General features: G+C 34.8%; 1 protein-coding gene across 1 annotated transcript in view; it reads left to right on the top strand.

The window, feature by feature from the left end:
* The first annotated feature begins 619 nt into the window (after positions 1-619).
* Positions 620-17,837, top strand: part of LOC145690993 (uncharacterized) — a 34,161-nt gene continuing 16,943 nt past the window's right edge. The window contains exon 1 of the mRNA XM_081766468.1: positions 620-1,132. Within this exon, the coding sequence (XP_081622594.1) occupies positions 768-1,132 (365 nt within the window). The 5' untranslated portion in view covers positions 620-767. The remainder of the gene's footprint in view (positions 1,133-17,837) is intronic.

Here is a 17,837-nt window from a genome sequence, read left to right as displayed (position 1 = left end):
TGTCAGATGACGGGAAATTTCCCGCTAAATTGGAAATTCTTAGCATTGGCGGGAATTCGGGAAATTCTGATTGAAAATAGGAAATTCTGTCAACTTTTCTTCCTTTTCAAGCGTTTTTGTAGGTAAACAGAACCAGAACAGGAAGAGAGGTTTATAAATTGAAGCAAATGGAACTGATAGTTAATCACGCCAATACCCGTTTTCTGCGGGAAGAAAGAAGGTTGGGAGGGTTTGTGGCCCTTTGCTTACTATTTTGTTATGGTCAGTCATTCACGGAATTTTAGGGTGAAGTGAGGCTAAGGAGAGAAGAATGTAATGCTTGGAAGTACCTAGCACACTCTACCACACACACACAAATGTAAATTTATTTCTATAGGCTACCAAATAAACCACAGATAGGAAATAAAAGGATGGTAGTATAATAGATTTCTCGTCGCACAGGAATAGATGTACTTCTGATTGATTGTTCAGAGTTATTTGATTTTTATTTGAAGCTATTAATATAATTATTAATTAATTAAGATTAATTAATTAATTAATGACATTTCTCTTGGCGGGAAATTTTGCAAGAGATCGGGAAATTTGAGGGCTTTGAGCGGGAAATCTGTTGTTCTGAATCTGACAACAATGTAAGCAACTGCAGAAGAAGATTGGAAATATGAAGTTGCTTTGTGAACGTTCTTACAAATCATTTCATTAACACTGGCAACATAAAATATAAGTGGAGTGTAAGAACAGTGTTGAATCTTATTATATTTCAATTCACAATGGCTGGTGAGGCGTCTGTTAAGTTGGAATTCATGTGCAAAGAAGAAATAGCTTATGATTTACCTCAGGATGATCCATTCCAAGAGGAAGGGTGGACGTTGGAACTGATGACAGACAACAAAGAGTTAATATTATCTACAACGGAAGGAGAGGAAACAATGGACAAGGATACAGCTATGTGTTCTTTGGATGTGAAATTAAACGTTGATAGGGTGAAATCAGAATTAGCAGTAGAAGAAGATCCTGAATTTGAAAGGGATATAGAAACGCCTAGAAAAATAGTGGTTCAGGAGACTTGCGCATCGTACTCTAATGATTCCCAACAATTAACAACAAAAACTTTAAATTCAGTTCGGCCAGAAAGGTAATGTTAAAGTTTACATGTACTAATTGGCTCAGATTGATAATACAGTTACATGCGTTCGGAAACTTTGTTGCTTAAAAGCAATGCTTCACGAGAAATTTTTTGGTATGGGAGATATCTCGAACGTAACTTAGTAACCTACAATTTGGAAATAGCATGGCACCAAAGACTAGCTGTATACCAAATAAAAATAATAATAAGATCGATACCACTCATACAAATCTTATGTAGTTCATATCTTGATAAAATAATTTGTTTATTATTGATTACAAATTTCTCACTAATTGTAGCACATATTTACAATATGGGTGCTCGACGATATTGTTTTATTTATATAGAGACTTATGTACAATAACAAATTGTGAGAGTGGTGATTATCTTAAAATTTTCCAAATTTAAACGTGGAATGTATTATATTGGAACAAAAACTATGGACGTTTGTGTTTTTACTTAGGATTTAGCTCAAATGGGTCTAGCCTCATTTTTCCGGAGGGCTTCGAAAGACATAAGCAAAATACAAGATAAAGAATATTTTAACCAACAGTGGATTTTCATTAATTGTAGAGGTCCATACATCAATCCATTTTATAGCTGCACTCATTTCTTTCAAGGAAGTCGACTTTTTACATTCCCAGGAATCATTTGTGAAGTATGGACCTCCATTTCTCAATGTAGTGTCACTTTAGGGGCTTAGTGAACCTACATGATTTATGAATTATTGTAAAAACAACGCTAACCAGCATGTGCTAGATGGCCGGTACAATGAAGTTTGCTATTCAGATTAGGGATAACGCAAAATTCTGTATTTAGGATAACTTATATGTCTTACGTTTTGAATGTGTTCTTGTACGTTCCTAAGTATTTTATAGGTAACATCCTGAAATGCTTTCTTTGCTTGTATATTTGTGTTCCAGAGTAACACAATATATTAGGGACGTAACTTCTTAATTATATGGATTCCTTCATTCCCAAACATTTTTCTAGTTCCGTGTTACGATTTGCCACATTGAATTTTGATACTTCATTTCGCTTACAGTGGTTACTAGGTACCGTAACAAGGGGTTTCTTTGCACATGGAGCATTACTTCCCACAAGATATGAAAAGAGTTTCACAATCCTCTGTTGGTAAAACCATGAACTGTAAACACGAAGTTTCAACTACCCTGTACGATAGAGCATGTAACTGTATTTTGGCGTTTATGTTGGGGGTCAGCATCAGTTCTAATTACCGGGAGGGTTTGTTGTTGTACTGGTATGGAAAGCAGTCACTGTAAAGACCGCCAAATTTTAAAATAATTTCTGTCAATGTTAAATCAGTTTCGTAGAATACTAGTGTGCATAATGGGACTGTGATGTAATTGTTCAAATTGAAATGTGAAACGTTTCATAGGTGGGGTTATTTGCACAACATACAAAAAAGTATCTTGAATATACATTCCTGTGCAATGTTTTTCCTTCAGTATTTAAACATTTTACTTTCTACAGAAAACTGCGTGCATTTTATTAATATTGATATTAAAATGATGGTACCGGTATCAGTACTTATTTTGAATTATCGATATTTGTAAACAAAATTATATATTTTCTGGTATCGACTCAGGAAACACATTCTAATAGTTTAGCATATGTCCTACAAAAGTGCCAACTCACGAACAGAAAAATTGATCCTCGTGAACAGATTTGATTTGGTGTTTCCTTTTGTCCAAGGTTATCATTCGAACCGTAATCAGTGGAAGATTTACGGGGTTTTTAACTTTCACGCTGAAGCCCGCCCAAAATAGCATGATTTTTTTTTTTAAGGCAAGTACTTAATTAGACTCAAACAGTGACTTTAATCGGTTCAGTCACTTCCTTGAACTGTTTCTGACTGAGTCACTTGTTGGAACTGTTCGTGCCTTTTGTGTGACGTCCTTTTTGAAAAATTGGTGGTAGTTCATACTTTTCTCATTAGGTGTCTACAGTCAAATGGTAGTTTCTTACTGTGACGTCACATGTTCTGTCTGATTGTATGTGTGGAATGGAGTGAGCGGGTAATTGAATTTTCGTTTCATGGCGACGATCGAAGTAGCAACTGCGATTGAGAAACCGTAAAATGAATTTAATACAAAGAATTGGAACTTGTCGTTTTTAAATAAGTTTGTATTAGATTCGGATTTTATATCATACCACTTTGGAGCACAGTATGGTTTAATTGAGTTAGAGAAAACCTGTCATGGTTGTGGTCGAAGGCTGAAGATATTTCCGACGTATGGTAAAAGTGGGCGTTCATTGGTTAGTCTTGTTTGTAATAATAACAAGTGTACTCGCTTTAATAAATCGACGTATGTGCGGAAAGGAACATTTTCCAGTAATGTGAAGTTGAGTATTGCGAATGTGTTTTTGCTGTCTTATTGTTTCGTGAATAATCAATTATGAGTTCATTACTCATGAGTGTTCTGGTATGGCGAAACGGTGAGTGCTTTCCATTTTTAATTGATATTATTTTTATTCTTGATTTGCTTTGGATTTGGGTATTTGGCAAAATATTTGTTTTGCTGTTGGTGGTTCCATTATCTTGGTGAGATGTAATTTATTTTTCCTCGTCATGCTGCACTGAATTATAATTAGTGATGAGTATTTTTTTTTTAATTTTTCCTTACGTTAGCTTTATAGTACTGGTTTGACTAAATATTGTTTTTTGGGATGTTTTTATGGTACTTGATTGCGGGGTTGGGAGAGCGGTAGCCCCCATTTAGATACCAATATTGATAGTCACCGCTTCACCTGGATTGATTAGGTATAGTGTTTAGTAAAATTTTGGCCCTTGTACTTATAGCATAATTCTTAACATTCTACATTACTTTGACTCGGACCGTAACTGTAACCGATTCGACTGATCCGGTTCCGGGAGCAGTTTAGGAATGATTCGCAAACTGCTCCGGTAACCGGATCAGATGAATCGGATGCAGTTACTGTTTGACTGAAAATAAAGATTTGCCTAAAAATATATTGTTACTGATTCCTACTTGTATAAGCTGCAAGCCCACTTCCAAAGTCTAGTGATTTTTTTAAGGAAACAGTCTTTTAGAATCACGGCCCTGTCAAACTACTTTTATGGATACGCCACTGTTCATAATTTATTTTCTAACAAGAAACTCATTCCGGCGTGTAGGTAAATAGGAAATTTACCTAAATTTAAAACACACGAGGTTCCAGTGGTAATAATTTCCTATTTAAGCGTCATTTTGACCGGTGCAAAGTAGCCGCGAGTAGAGGCTGAAACGTCTTATCCCAATTTTACGTTTTTTATGATTTTAAAACGTTACACATTTCAATTTCAACGTTACACTACTGCCTCAAAGTCCCACTATACATGGTAGTATTCTACAAAACTAACTTTGACGCAAATTCGTATATATGATATCTTTCAAATTTTATAAGCCTTTACCGTGACTGCTTTCAATACCTCTACAAGTATATATTTGGCATCTTGCCATTCCTTGTAGAAGAGGCAACTAACCCGTGAGTATTTTTTTTTAATGAAGGAGGAAGTTTTAATGTCCGTACTGGCAAACAATGAAAGAAATTTTGATCGTAGCATTAAACTTGTTTCAAACTTGGTGATCAGAACGGCTCCTACTCTGCGGATGGTATAATTTGAGATCATTTCATTTCTTTTAGGCGAGTGAAATGAATTGAAATCTTATTTGAGAATATAAAGGAATGTAAGAATATCCCAAGTACAAATCGTAAAAAAGTTTCCCGACCATTCTATTTAAACACGTTTCGAACTTTAACAGCTATTGCCAATTATTTTGCTTCTAACTGCAGAGATTGTAATTTGAGATCACGTCTTTCTTATTAGGTGAGCGAAACGAATTTTGTTATTCTGCTTTTAGATTTTAGACAGAAGTGAGAATGGCCATACATAAAAGTCCCGCAGGATTTTGTATTTTTTATTTAAGGAAAGCTTTGGAATAGCAGATTAAGAATAAATTTATCAATACAAAATTACTATGCAAAGTATCTTTTTTTTTTACAAAGTAGAATTTTAATATCTTTAAAAAATTGTGCCCGACGTCGGTTTCTTCTTCTTGGGTTTCCTTTAAAGGGGTATGGTCATTATAACTACAAATCGATTTCTAAGTAACGTTAGTTTCAATTTTTTTTATGGGGGAGTAGCATTTTGTCAGATAATTTTCTCGTTGTACCTTCGAAAACGGTATTTTATAAAGGATTTTCGTTCTTCTGTATAGAACTCCTGTAGGCTGACATCATCATTATTATTCAAAATTCATTTCAGACCGATGTTAATTCAAATTTCATTGTGGGTTAATGATGATGTACTCATGAGATGTACTCATAAAATGCCAATGAAGCGTTATTTATTTGTTTATAAATTAGCCCTGTACAGTCCAGATTAAGAATATTATCTTAAATACGATATCATTAAGTACATCCCGCCTTTCGAACAACATTTCTTAGTAGCATAGAAAACTACGCCATCTAAGCTGCATTTCATTCTTGAATGCAGGTTTCCATTAGGAAAATATGATAATGGCTATGAATCCAAGGTTTTATGAGAGAAAGATATAAACTGCTTTAAGGAAAACTATTGTCCAGTTTTTTTATATTTCTTACACCGGGGAATATGTTCTATGATCCAATCGAAAGTGCAGGAACGTGAGAGTACAAAAAACCAAGTCTGACGAGAAGGTTGTGGAGCTAATGGTTTATAGTTGTGTATCAGTTTTTTGATATATTTTGGGCTTCCATATATTTTTTCTTTTGTTTAATTTGCACCTTTTCTCAATTTTAAATATTTTTTCGCACTTTTTTCGATTGAATTCTACCAAGATATGAGATTTGTATAATTTTGTCAGTACTTTTGTGTATTGATAGCTTTTCCCATACTTCATACTGCCTTTTGGACAGGTCCATATTTTTGCACTTGAAGCTTCAAACGCTGAGCTATTCCATATAAAATCAGAAGTTCACGAGTTAAGCCTTAAAAATTAAAGTTAGGTTTTACGTTTCAAATGAAATTGATGTTAGTTTGATTAGCACTTGCTGATTGCTCAAAGTCCATAAGATACAGGCTTGGGTATCGTTTTTAAACTTATTCATCACCCTTTACAAGAATTTCCATTATCAAACCTGGATTTCTTTAATTTGTACTATTGTTTTCTTTTAAGATTATAGCCTGCATTCTCCCTTTCTTTGTCGACTACTTACAGTTTTATCTAGGGCACTTGCCTTTTGCCGTTTTCTTCTTTGTAATGTTCTATTTCCGTTGCCTCTCTTTTATGGGTAGTTATAACTCAGTAGGTTACGATTATCCATTTTAAATGTTGCATCGTCTCGGAAGTTTAAACTCAATCTCTTTCTCCTTCGTTTCCTTCTATACTTTAAAATAATTTCTGAATTTAAAAATTACTCTAGTAGGATATACCTTACAAAAATGGAAATCCAGAAGAGCTGGGAGTGAATCAAAAAACTGCTTTCTGTTCTTTGTCTTCTCTTAAATATAATGTTACTATTTGGATGAATTCTTCGCGATTACTTCTCATTAGTATTGTCTTAAAATCGATACTATAAAGCGCGAGTAAAATTTAATTAAAACAAGAAGAAACTGCTGGCAATCAACAGGGGTATCATCTGAAAGTTTGTTGTTCTTTGCTTTCTTTTCAATTCTTCCGAGTATCATTTTGTTATGGTTTGTTTCTCTTATCCATATGGTCTATTGCTGTAGAACATCTGGAATTACAAACATGTATTATAACGAACATTAACAAAAGGCGTTATGATAGTTCACTTTGGATTCAAACAGCTTAATTACAATTGATGCACTGCTACACTATGTATATATATATATATATATATATATATATATATATATATATATATATATATATATATAATGTGGCAGTGCATGATATATATATAGTAACTTTTATTACTTTGATCTGGTTACATGACAAGAAGCAAGGAAATTTTTACCTTATATCAGAAATTTTTTCAATTCTGCATTATCATGACATAGTTTATTAATTAGGACATCTTTATTCACTTTATTTAGTATATCCTTTTATACTGTATTAACATAAACGATTCAATGTTGTCTTGCCCGAGGTTCGCCCATAACCTTTATTTAATAATGCTGAGTTTCAAAATCGCTCGTTTACAACTCTTTTACTTGTGTAAGATGGATAGTAAGGAGGAACTTATACATTTTAAAGACGTATGTATAACATAAGGCATACATGTGATATTCATATATAATTTGGAACCCACACGTGAGGCAAGACTTGCAAGCTTACTTTGATTTCCAACATCCCTGGTTCAATATCGCATCACCATGCTTCCTCTTCATACTCAATAATTATATATTCAATATCATATCCACTCACATCTTGCGATGACTTGGATTAAATATCTGCATAAAATTTTAGTTCTTCGATAGTTCTCCCATTGTCTATGCCACAGATTTTGTTCATTGCATTTGAGGGTAGATCGTCTTTTAAATCAGAAATCCGCCTTGGATCGAACCACACCAAATCGTGGAAAAGTTTTTCGTGTTTCGAAACCCGGTTAGTCACACTTTGAATGATTTTGTTAAGGACATCTCTGAAATCACACAGTCTGAAACTTTTCTCTTCTGTATTCCCTGATTTCGTAACATGCCAATTCAGATCATGCAACGATATTATATATTTGTGAATTACTTCCATTTTCCTTGTAGCTATTTTGGGCAAAAGTGCAACTTAAAAGTGCACATCTGTTGCTAAGAACAAGAAAAAAAATATATATAGAATATATGTTAATTTTTGATAGATAATCTGTAATTGTTGTTACATTATAACACAGAATTTTTGTTTCGGTTTGCTATGGCAACTGGTAATTATTAATGGAGATTACAGAATAAAAAGTAGCTGTGGTGAATGTGATGTGTCTAATTTGAAAGTTATGCAATCACTAGTTATTGCAAATATAAGTATAAATTAAAGGTGCCTGATAGTGGTGACTTATCTTAGTACTCGAGCTGGGCTAATGTGACGAAAAATACGTTAAATTTAATTATAACGTTACAATAGAACGATTACATTCAATGGAAAGAAAAGTTTTACACTATCTCAGGGAAAGGTAGGCATGTTTTATATGATTCCATAGCAAAACGCATCCCCCTCCTGTTTTCCTAGGCACCTACCCCTACAACCTTCCGCTACGCGCGACACCCAATCTCTTACGCTCCTTGTGGCTTACAACGACATTCTTTTTGCTATACCAGTGTTACCTTATTGTCAACACCTAGTGTGAGATGACCCATAAGGAAATTCTGCATGATCAACATCTCAGTTTCAAACTGGAGCGCATTATACAACAACGGATGCAACATACATATTTTCAATGTTGTATCCAAGCAGTATATGAGAATCGTTAAGGTAATTTAAATGAAATTTTTGTTACTTGTTTATGGTAATGAACAATTTGCTAAACAATTAATTTATATTTTAACTGAGTATGACGAGAAAAGTCACGAAATATCAAAACTGTATGCGAGGTGGCAATAATATCATGATATGGCAGAACATGATTCGGGTACTACTTTCCTAGTGTAATCATTAGCAAAACGAACTCACACCTGTGGAACTATTTCCAAACAAGCAAATGAAGTGAAATGAATAGTATATACCCAGTCAGGAATGTCCAGAGGAACAGTAACTGTATTCGCATCAATAGTAATTGTATTTAAGCGCAGAACTCAACTTTAACAAACTTGAAACCAGAAACTTAATGAAACGACATAATAATCTTACCTTTCTCCAGCCGCTATTATTTTTTGACCTTGAATTTACCATAAAACCATTGCCTTCACGAATATTAGAAACACACAAATCTTGAGAGATAAGTTTGGTAAATACTCTTTACATCTCTTATAGAGCACAGCTTCTATACAGTATTCATACAGTATACGGTATAGCTTCTACACAGTATTCATCTTAGCTTCTTCTTCCAAAACAAAACGCAGCGAAATGATGGCTCTTCCATAATAAGTTACTAGGTTTGGAAACCCATCTGCTCGAAAGACAGGTACCGTAGTGAGTCATCAAAATTGCCACAGGGCCATTCTATAACTTTTACATTTGTAAAGAAAAGTTTAATCGAATATTTCTGATTCAGGCCTACACATCCGGGATAACAATATTACCAACTTGAAATGTGCAAAATATAGCTAGAGGAACAAATATTTAAACGTACAAATTTCACCCTGAAATTAAATTGAAAAGTTGAATGTAATACAACTCAAAGATAGAGTAGTCACATAGATTGATTATTTTATCCATGTGGGTTCAAACTTCAGGAAAACGATCATATGGCATTTCACTATATTTGACCCAAAAGCCGTTGCTTGTAGGAAGCGCAAACCGTTGACCGCTAGGTTAGTCCGACGTTGATTTCTTCCGGCGTTTGGTTTACCATGCAGTAACATGTTTAATCATATTCGGTATTTAATCTTCTAGTATAAGAATTACAGAAACCTTGACCTGTAAACATTTCCTTCGTTTCTTTGTTTAATTCTCTTTTCCCTTTCCTAGTTTTAATTCCCGGTATATTTTATTCCAATTTGTTATTTTATGGTTAAGTTTTACCATGATATGCATTTCCATTTGATGATTGCGTTTAGCTACATACTCGGAATTTTTCAAATATTTCTTAACTGTTCACTTATTTCTCTTTAATGCAATTTTTTGTTACTTGTCCTAGTCAGCTAACCACTAACATTTAAGAAGACTGGCGTTCTAAGAATTAGTAGCTCCTTCTTCAGTTGAATTGTTTCAGTTTATGTCTGATAGCTGGACACCGAACATGGCAACACGCATGCCCCGAGATATGACATGACAGTATATTTCTCTAATTGGAGCAAGAAAGAAGGAATATTTTGCCATCACTTAGAGACGCACTAGATAGATTTGGTAAATTGCATTCACGTTGAATTCTAAGAGATGAAATTTAATGCAAACAAAATGAATATAATAATATGCATCGTGCTGAGACAGAGAAAGCATAGACAGAACAACAAAATTTTAACTCTTAAGTATAGAAAGTCTGCATTTCCCTCCTGTCCCATCTTTCTGTTTTTGGTTTTTCTCTTTCCTTTAAGGAATAGACTGCTTTTAGTTGCAATAATGAACATAATTTACAATGCTCAATTCCCTGAAAAACAAACTGTAGTTTCGTTCTGCGAATCGAACGGAGAATATTTAGAATGAGTCTAAGTACGTGCACAATCTAAGGCATATTTTCAAATCAGCTATAAAACTCCACACTGCCATATAGTTGCCCCCGGTTCCATTTCAATTTTTAATTTTATTTATGGCTTTTAGATATTTATGGGTTAACATCTGGCTTCAGAAAAAAAAAAAAAACATTGCATGTGTAGATCAAGGTCAGGCAAAAGTTAATCCACAATCTTCAGAACTTACTGTTGCGTCTACATATATGTAGGATTAATCGAGGATTTCCATTGAGAAAAGCTAAAATATTCAAGCTAGAAGCACTTTGAACGTGGTATTGGCGTACAATGTTGTGTATATCATGGAAAGAAAAAGAAATGAACAAGGACTAAGGGACGCTAATGAAGGACCACAGATCATGAAAATAATAGGAAAAAGAAGAAACACTGTGTTTTGCCATCTTATTCGACACTCCAATTGGATCACCATGCTGATAGCGGGAAATCCAATACGAATACCAGGAAGAAGAAGACCAGGGACACAATATATAGAGAGTTACGAAGAAGAGACGTTATCAAGTTTTAAAACTGATCTCCCAAGGTAGAGGAGAGTTTCCAAATTTCCATGTAGCCCACCTACCTATGGTTGGGGTGAACAGGAAGAAATCGAGAATTTAAAGAGTTGTCGCGCCCACGAACGGTCTCAAGGTGCACTTGACCTTCGTGGTCGACTGGTAGGATTTTCAGTGTTAGGAAATTGTAAAAGCACCGCTTCTATCATTTGCATTCAAAGTACAACGAATAGTTTGTTCACGCTCCCAAGTAAGCTCTGGTAGAATTCAAAATATTGATTTTATATGCACGAGCGCTTAACTAATTTATGGGCGTACTAACAAGGTGTGAAGACACCGACAGAGAACGATAGCCAAGAGCAACAAGTATTTATATACCGCCAGATGATAAATATCGCACAAGAATAATTCACATCAGGGCCACCATCTATATTGGCCAGGGTTCTAATCTCATTGTAGCTACCAAAATATGTCTGTGACGCGGGGTATCGCATGTCACCGGCCGCCACCAATTATGTCTTGGTGGTGGGGGTTGTTATTAGCACAATAATAATAATTAAGAGCAAAAGGTAGCCTTGAAAAAGGCTGTTTATATTGGGACTTTACATTAGTCCGTACTAGTGTTGTAAAAAAAACGTTTTTTTTTCTGTGAAGTTTTTTTTCAATAAAAAACATCGTTCTTTTTCATGTTTTTTTTCTGGCAACTATTATTTGTTGATTTATGTTGCAGATTACTGAAATAATCAAAAGAACTTGAGTCGAAGCGCTCGTAACTTACAAATCGTTTGTTTCTTTGTACCTATACGAGCAAAATTATGTGATTATTCCTTTCGGACCCAGGTCATTTTTGGCGTTTTCCTACATTTTCAGTTAGTGATTTATTGTTCAGAAACCATTCATTTGATTGATATGGTTAAGTCCTTGTTTTTTTAGAAAATAGATGTGGCTAACTTTTGGTGTAAGTTGCATTACAGTGTTGCCAACGGATGGGGAATTATTGAGAGAAATGAAAGGGTGAAAATTTACAAAAAATTCCGTAACCGAATTTCAAAATTTTTTGTATCTAGCACCACTATTGCTATATGGGTTCAAGTCACCTAAAAATTTCTTTGGTATGTTGACAAGGTACAGTGAAATCCTGAACTCGCTGGCTTCCATTCAAAGAGGGAAAGAAAAAATTCTCTGTCATCATACACATGAAATTTTGACACTTTTTACGCCGCAGAAGCAAAAATCATCAGATATGTCGGAGCTACAGCTTCTATAATTATCCCATTAAAATTTTTTATGGTGCGTTCTGTAGGACAAAGAGGAAGCTTTCAGATAGTGGTACGTTTGTTTCAATGTAGCTAGCAAGAGGGTAATAATAGAGGGGAAAAGAGAAATTTCCCGAATTTTTCACCTAAAATCGGAATTAATTGTTTTGGCTGGAAACACTGCCATCAGACAGACGAAAACTATCTGAAAATAAACCTTTGTACTGCAAGAATATATCCTACAAGTATAATGGCAATATCTAACAAAGTAAGCATAAAATTTTTAAAAAAATCATTCTATCTCAGAAATTTACCATTTTTTTTTTACCATTTCCAGAACATAGTTTATATTATAAACCTCAATTGTATTTCCCCTAATTATTCTAGTGAAACTTTTTATGGTGCGCTGTGTAGGCTAAGGAGGAGGCTTTTTACACACTGGTACGTTTGTTCGAATGTAGCCAAGAAGAGGGAAATAATAGAAAAAAGGTTTTTTTTTCAAAATTTGACCCTAAAATCTGGAATTAAAACTTTCTGTAGCTGGCAACACTCTATCAGACACACACACACAAGCTGTCTTAAAATAAACTTTGGTATCCCTCTACTATATCCTACAAGTATTGTGACGATATCTAATAAAGTAAGCATGTCAATACAAATATCTCATTCTACCTTAAAAAAATCACAAGTTATTTCCAATTAGAGAACGAAGTTTACTGTAAACCTCAACTGTACTTCCCCTAATTATCCTATTGAAACTTTCTATAGTGCGTTGTGTAGGGCAAAAACGATACTTTCAGATACTGGTACGTTTGTTCCGATATAGCCAACATGACTAAAATAATAGAGAAAAAAAACATAATTTTCCCAAAATTTCCCCCTAGAATCTGGAATTAAAAATTTTCTGTAGCTGGCAACATGCTACCAGACAGACGCAAACGATCTTAAATTAAACATTAGCACACCACTAATATATCCTACAAGTATTATGGCGATATTTAAGGAACCAAGCTTCCAATTACCAAAAATATATTACGGTAAACAGAAAAGTAGGGAAAACTAGATAAAATCAAGGGTTACAACCGAAATACGAATTTTTCGTGCGCCCCCTAATTACCCTATTGTAACGATCTGTACTGCGTTTGGTAAGTAAGGACAAATTTTCGATTGGCATAAGTTGACTTGCACTCGTAAGGATAGATACGGATTTATAAACAAAAATTTCGAATTTTTTGCCCAAATTTAGGGAAATTTTAGTTTCCCTAACTGGCAACACTGCGCGCAGACCAGTCCAATTGATGTCAGCAGTTAGGTATGCATCCGAGGTATCTACCGGGCAAATCTTAAGGAGGTCTTTCTACAACGAAGGAAGCTACAGAAAGAAGAGAAATAAAGGAAATTCGAAATTAGAAAATTCTCGAATTTTTGACTGGGGTGAAATTTGAGAAGGAAATTCGACACCAGAAGTAAAAGAAATTAATATGATAAACTATGGTCCAACCATATTTGGTAAGAATAATATGCCGATATCTTAATTAGTGTCCACACAGGAGCGGATTAAAAAGTGACACACCCGTGTGTGCCACTTTGGTCAACTAGGCCACCGAGTGTACATTTGATTACATTTCTTGACTACTAATCCGTGTTGTTGTTGTAGTTATAGTCTCGACTAATAATAATATCGTTGTTGTAAACAATGACTTTATAAGGAAAATTTTCTCTCCTTTTTACATTTTAGTTCCAACACTGTTGGTGAGAAATGGAGGGTGTTTCAAAATGAATATCAGGGTTTTAAGTCTTCGTAGTATTTATTACATTTTACGTACAATTATAAGCAATGCATCAAGTAAAAGAGCACCTCAAACAGTCTTTGCTACAAGTGTTCGATGTGAGATTCATTCATGACACGACGCACATCTAGTCGATAAGCGAGAAAGGCCCATAAACTTTCCACCATATGTCACAAAACACATTCAATTTAGGGGAATCTCGTCTCAACTGTACCATCTCCTGAGGATTTGCTGTCCGCCAGGTACAAACATTATGAGTGTTCACATTAGCTCTTAGGTGAAATGTCGATTTATCACTGAAGACGACACGATCCAGAAAATCTTCATTGTTATGCAGCAATACTTCATTTGCAAAATTAGCACGTAAACCGTAATCTGTAGGCTTTAGACCTGTAACATCTGCAAACGATAAGGACATAGTTGCAAGCGTATCCTTAATATTCTTCACACAGATGATTGCACTGTAACTACAGATTCAGTCTTTATTAAAACACAGAAAGCTTTCTGCTCTCTAGTCTCCATCTTTGCTACTTGCTTTCTCTAACGGCAGACAGAAGAAGAAATGCATGTGCATGCGTGCGTACAAAACTGTTTGAGTTGTTTTCCATTTGATATAATATTTATAATTGTAAGTCAATTGTAATAGATACTACAAAGTTTCAAAACCCTAATATTAATTTTGAAACACGCTGCATTACTTCAAATTGTGTCATCCTATATTCAAGTCTTGTATATACATATCATCAGAGCCGACTCTAGGCAATTTGTCGCACCGCGCAATTGCATAATTTGCCGCCTCCCCCTTTCTCCAGAAAGAACAAATCTTAAAAGTTATGATTTTAAGTATGGTACTCCAGCATGAACAAGGAAGGGGAGGGTAAGTGCAGTTCCACTCAGGAAGGCTTAAATACTTGCTAAAAATGCAATCCCGTTGTGTCTGTTTTTTCTTTAAATATTAATCTATTATGTTAGTGAAAGATAAAGCAAACACACCTGCAGAGGAAAGATGGTAATCCTTTTTATAGAATTCAATATCGAGCTTCAATCTCAATGTATTAGTTTGCAATTCCAGTGCTACTAGCTCTTTTATCTTTATTTCTTCATTTTTCTTCTACATCTGTTAACATTAAAAAAAAACTTGTTTCTATCTTCAATGATGAGGAACTTGTGTCTGATAAAATCAAGACTAGTTGTAATATCAAAACTGTGATAACTTACTAAATAAAACAGATATTCGCTACTATTCGAGAATTGAATTCTTGCACTTGACAACAATCAGGCAATTTATGATCGAATAAATCCAAACATTTGCTTTAGCATTGCCCATGTGATCTTAAACTAATGCAACCTAAACATAATTTATGATTGTAGTATTCAAAAAGGTCAGCTTAGTAAATGTAACTACCATCATCGTGAAGTCTGTTTTCAATAAGAAATACCTAATTTAAATGATATACTTATGACAGATTTTGCTGTACCCTCCAAACTTGCCGCTCCATGCAAATGCATGTGTTGCATATATGGTTGAGCCGGCTCTGCATATCATATGTATCTAGTCGACAAATTATTTATATATGAGAGTTAGAAAAATACTATTAGGCAAATTAGTATTAGTTTTTACCTTTAGACAAGTTATTTGAACTTTATACTATTCGTGACATTATTTTCGTATTTATTAAAGGCCTGCTTTCACGAAAAAAACAAAATTTCGTTTCTACTTTTATTTCTTAGTTGATATTCATGAAAACTGCTGAAACCCGAATTGTTAGTAGGTAAGGTATTCATGTAAATTGTAAAATATTTGCAGCGTATCAGTATCTAGCGTTTAATTTATGTTGCATTTTACGTTGATTACACCTACGTAAAAATATTTCATACTTAAATAGACGTAAAATGCATAACAAATGACTATTTAAAAAAAAAACGAAATTTAGAAAAAAACCAGAGGCAATGTTTTTTTTCTAAAAAAACGTACATTTCTGAAAAAATACGAACGGTTTTTTTTTCTATTTACAACACTAGTCCGTACCAAAGGCGAGCTGTGCAGCTCGGATGGGAGATGATTTAATAGCATACAATTTCATTAACAACCGAGTCAGGGCACAAAGGCGCGGATGTCCATCTCAAGCAAATAGGCTATCGAATGACCACTCGTCAAGGGGACAGCTTCAGGGTCCCACAGGAATACAGATAATAAAAGCAAGGCGGTTTCGTCAGAATGAGGACGAGGGGTAGTCAGTACGCAAGATACTTAATGATTACGAGTATTCTAATATGTGAGTGAGTAGGCTTCAGCGAGTTGGAGTACCACTGCTATCAGCCAGTTTAGAATACTTAAAAAAATATCATATCAAAACATATTATATCGTTACAATTAAACACGAGATTACCGCTCGAATTAAAAGAGATCTTGGAAATCAAATGTAATTAACAATTTACCAAACGAGAAAAGCGATTAGGATTCGCTCTGTCAACATTCACACAAACGATATTAAAACAACTAAAAGGTTTGAAAGTAATTTTGAAACTACTTGGGAGGTGATCCCCTTTACAGTTAAGCGACTTGATGGAAAAGAAATGCAAATGACAGATATATGAAAATATTAAATAAACAGTGGTAATCCACCTGAGGTCCGTGGTCCTACCTCCAGACACTCCAAGTCGAGATGGGAAGACTCTGGGGTTAACTCGACGTTGCTGTAGCCACTTCGTACACACCAGGTAGCACAATCACTTAAAAACACTCAAGAACACTATTGCGATAATTTTACTCAATTGTACTTTGAGTAGCTGAAATACAAGAGCAGGATAGACGGAGGATGGTCAGGACTTCGTGTAAGCCGATGTCGTCACTGAGCTTCGTACAGGACTAGAAGTCTTCGGAAAATTGGAACTTCGCACAGGCTGGTCTTCTCCTGGATGGGTGATGGAATAAAGGTGAGTCGAATGGTAGAACGCAGTACCCAATTAGAACTATGTCTCAGAGGATTTCATTCCACAGGTCATCTGCTTTCTCCAGTAGACTACAACATTGGCACGTTGATGTTAAGGCGTTAGTAGAGTTCTTAAGAAAGATTATGAAACGTTCACCAAAAGGAAGTATTGAGAAAGTATAAATGACGTAAACGACGCAAGTTCGAGTTAGAAAGAGTTTTAAAGGCTGGCTCGAGTAAGTCTGTGGACTTGATACAACAGAAGTGACTTCCTACATGAGGTCTTCTAGGAATACGTAAATCAGCGTTAGCGTAGGTTAACTACTATTGCATTAATAAGCGTTCAGGAGCACAAAAATTTAGAGCTAATGCGAGATCTTAGAGATCCGTGCAGAGCCAGTTCTCAGATTAGATAGACAGAAACTCACAATGAGACAAGTGGTACTGTCCAGTTGAAGTGAACACTTAGGAATGGATTGGCGCTAACACACACTGCTCGTCTAAGATGATGAATCTTAATGAAGTAACCGTAGCGAAAGAGTACCGTTCATACGCCGTATGATTTAACTAAAAGTCACTGCCGACATAACAAAGTAGCAAAGGTCGGTGAAGGATGTAACAAAGTTTCTCCCGACCGAAAAACGGGTTAGAATAACAGTGTCTATTGTTGTAAAAAACAGTTTTTTTCTGTGAAGTTTTTTTTCAATAAAAAAACGACGTTGTTTTTCATGTTTTTTTTTTCAAATGTCTGTTTTTGTTCTGGCAACAACTACTTATTGATTTATGTTGCAGATTATTGAAATAATCAACAGAACCTGAGTCAAAGCCCTCGTAACTTACAAATCGTTTGTTTCTTTGTACTTATGCGAGCAAAATTGTGTGATTATTTCTTTCGGACCCAGGTCATTTTTGGCGTTTTCCTACATTTTCAGTTAGTGGC

The sequence above is a fragment of the Thermobia domestica genome, chromosome 7 (genome assembly GCF_964235325.1).
Source record: "Thermobia domestica chromosome 7, izTheDome1.hap1.1, whole genome shotgun sequence".
Lineage (NCBI taxonomy): Eukaryota > Metazoa > Arthropoda > Insecta > Zygentoma > Lepismatidae > Thermobia > Thermobia domestica.
The sequence above is the reverse complement of the archived record's forward strand: the minus strand, read 5'-3'. Positions and strand labels throughout refer to the sequence as shown.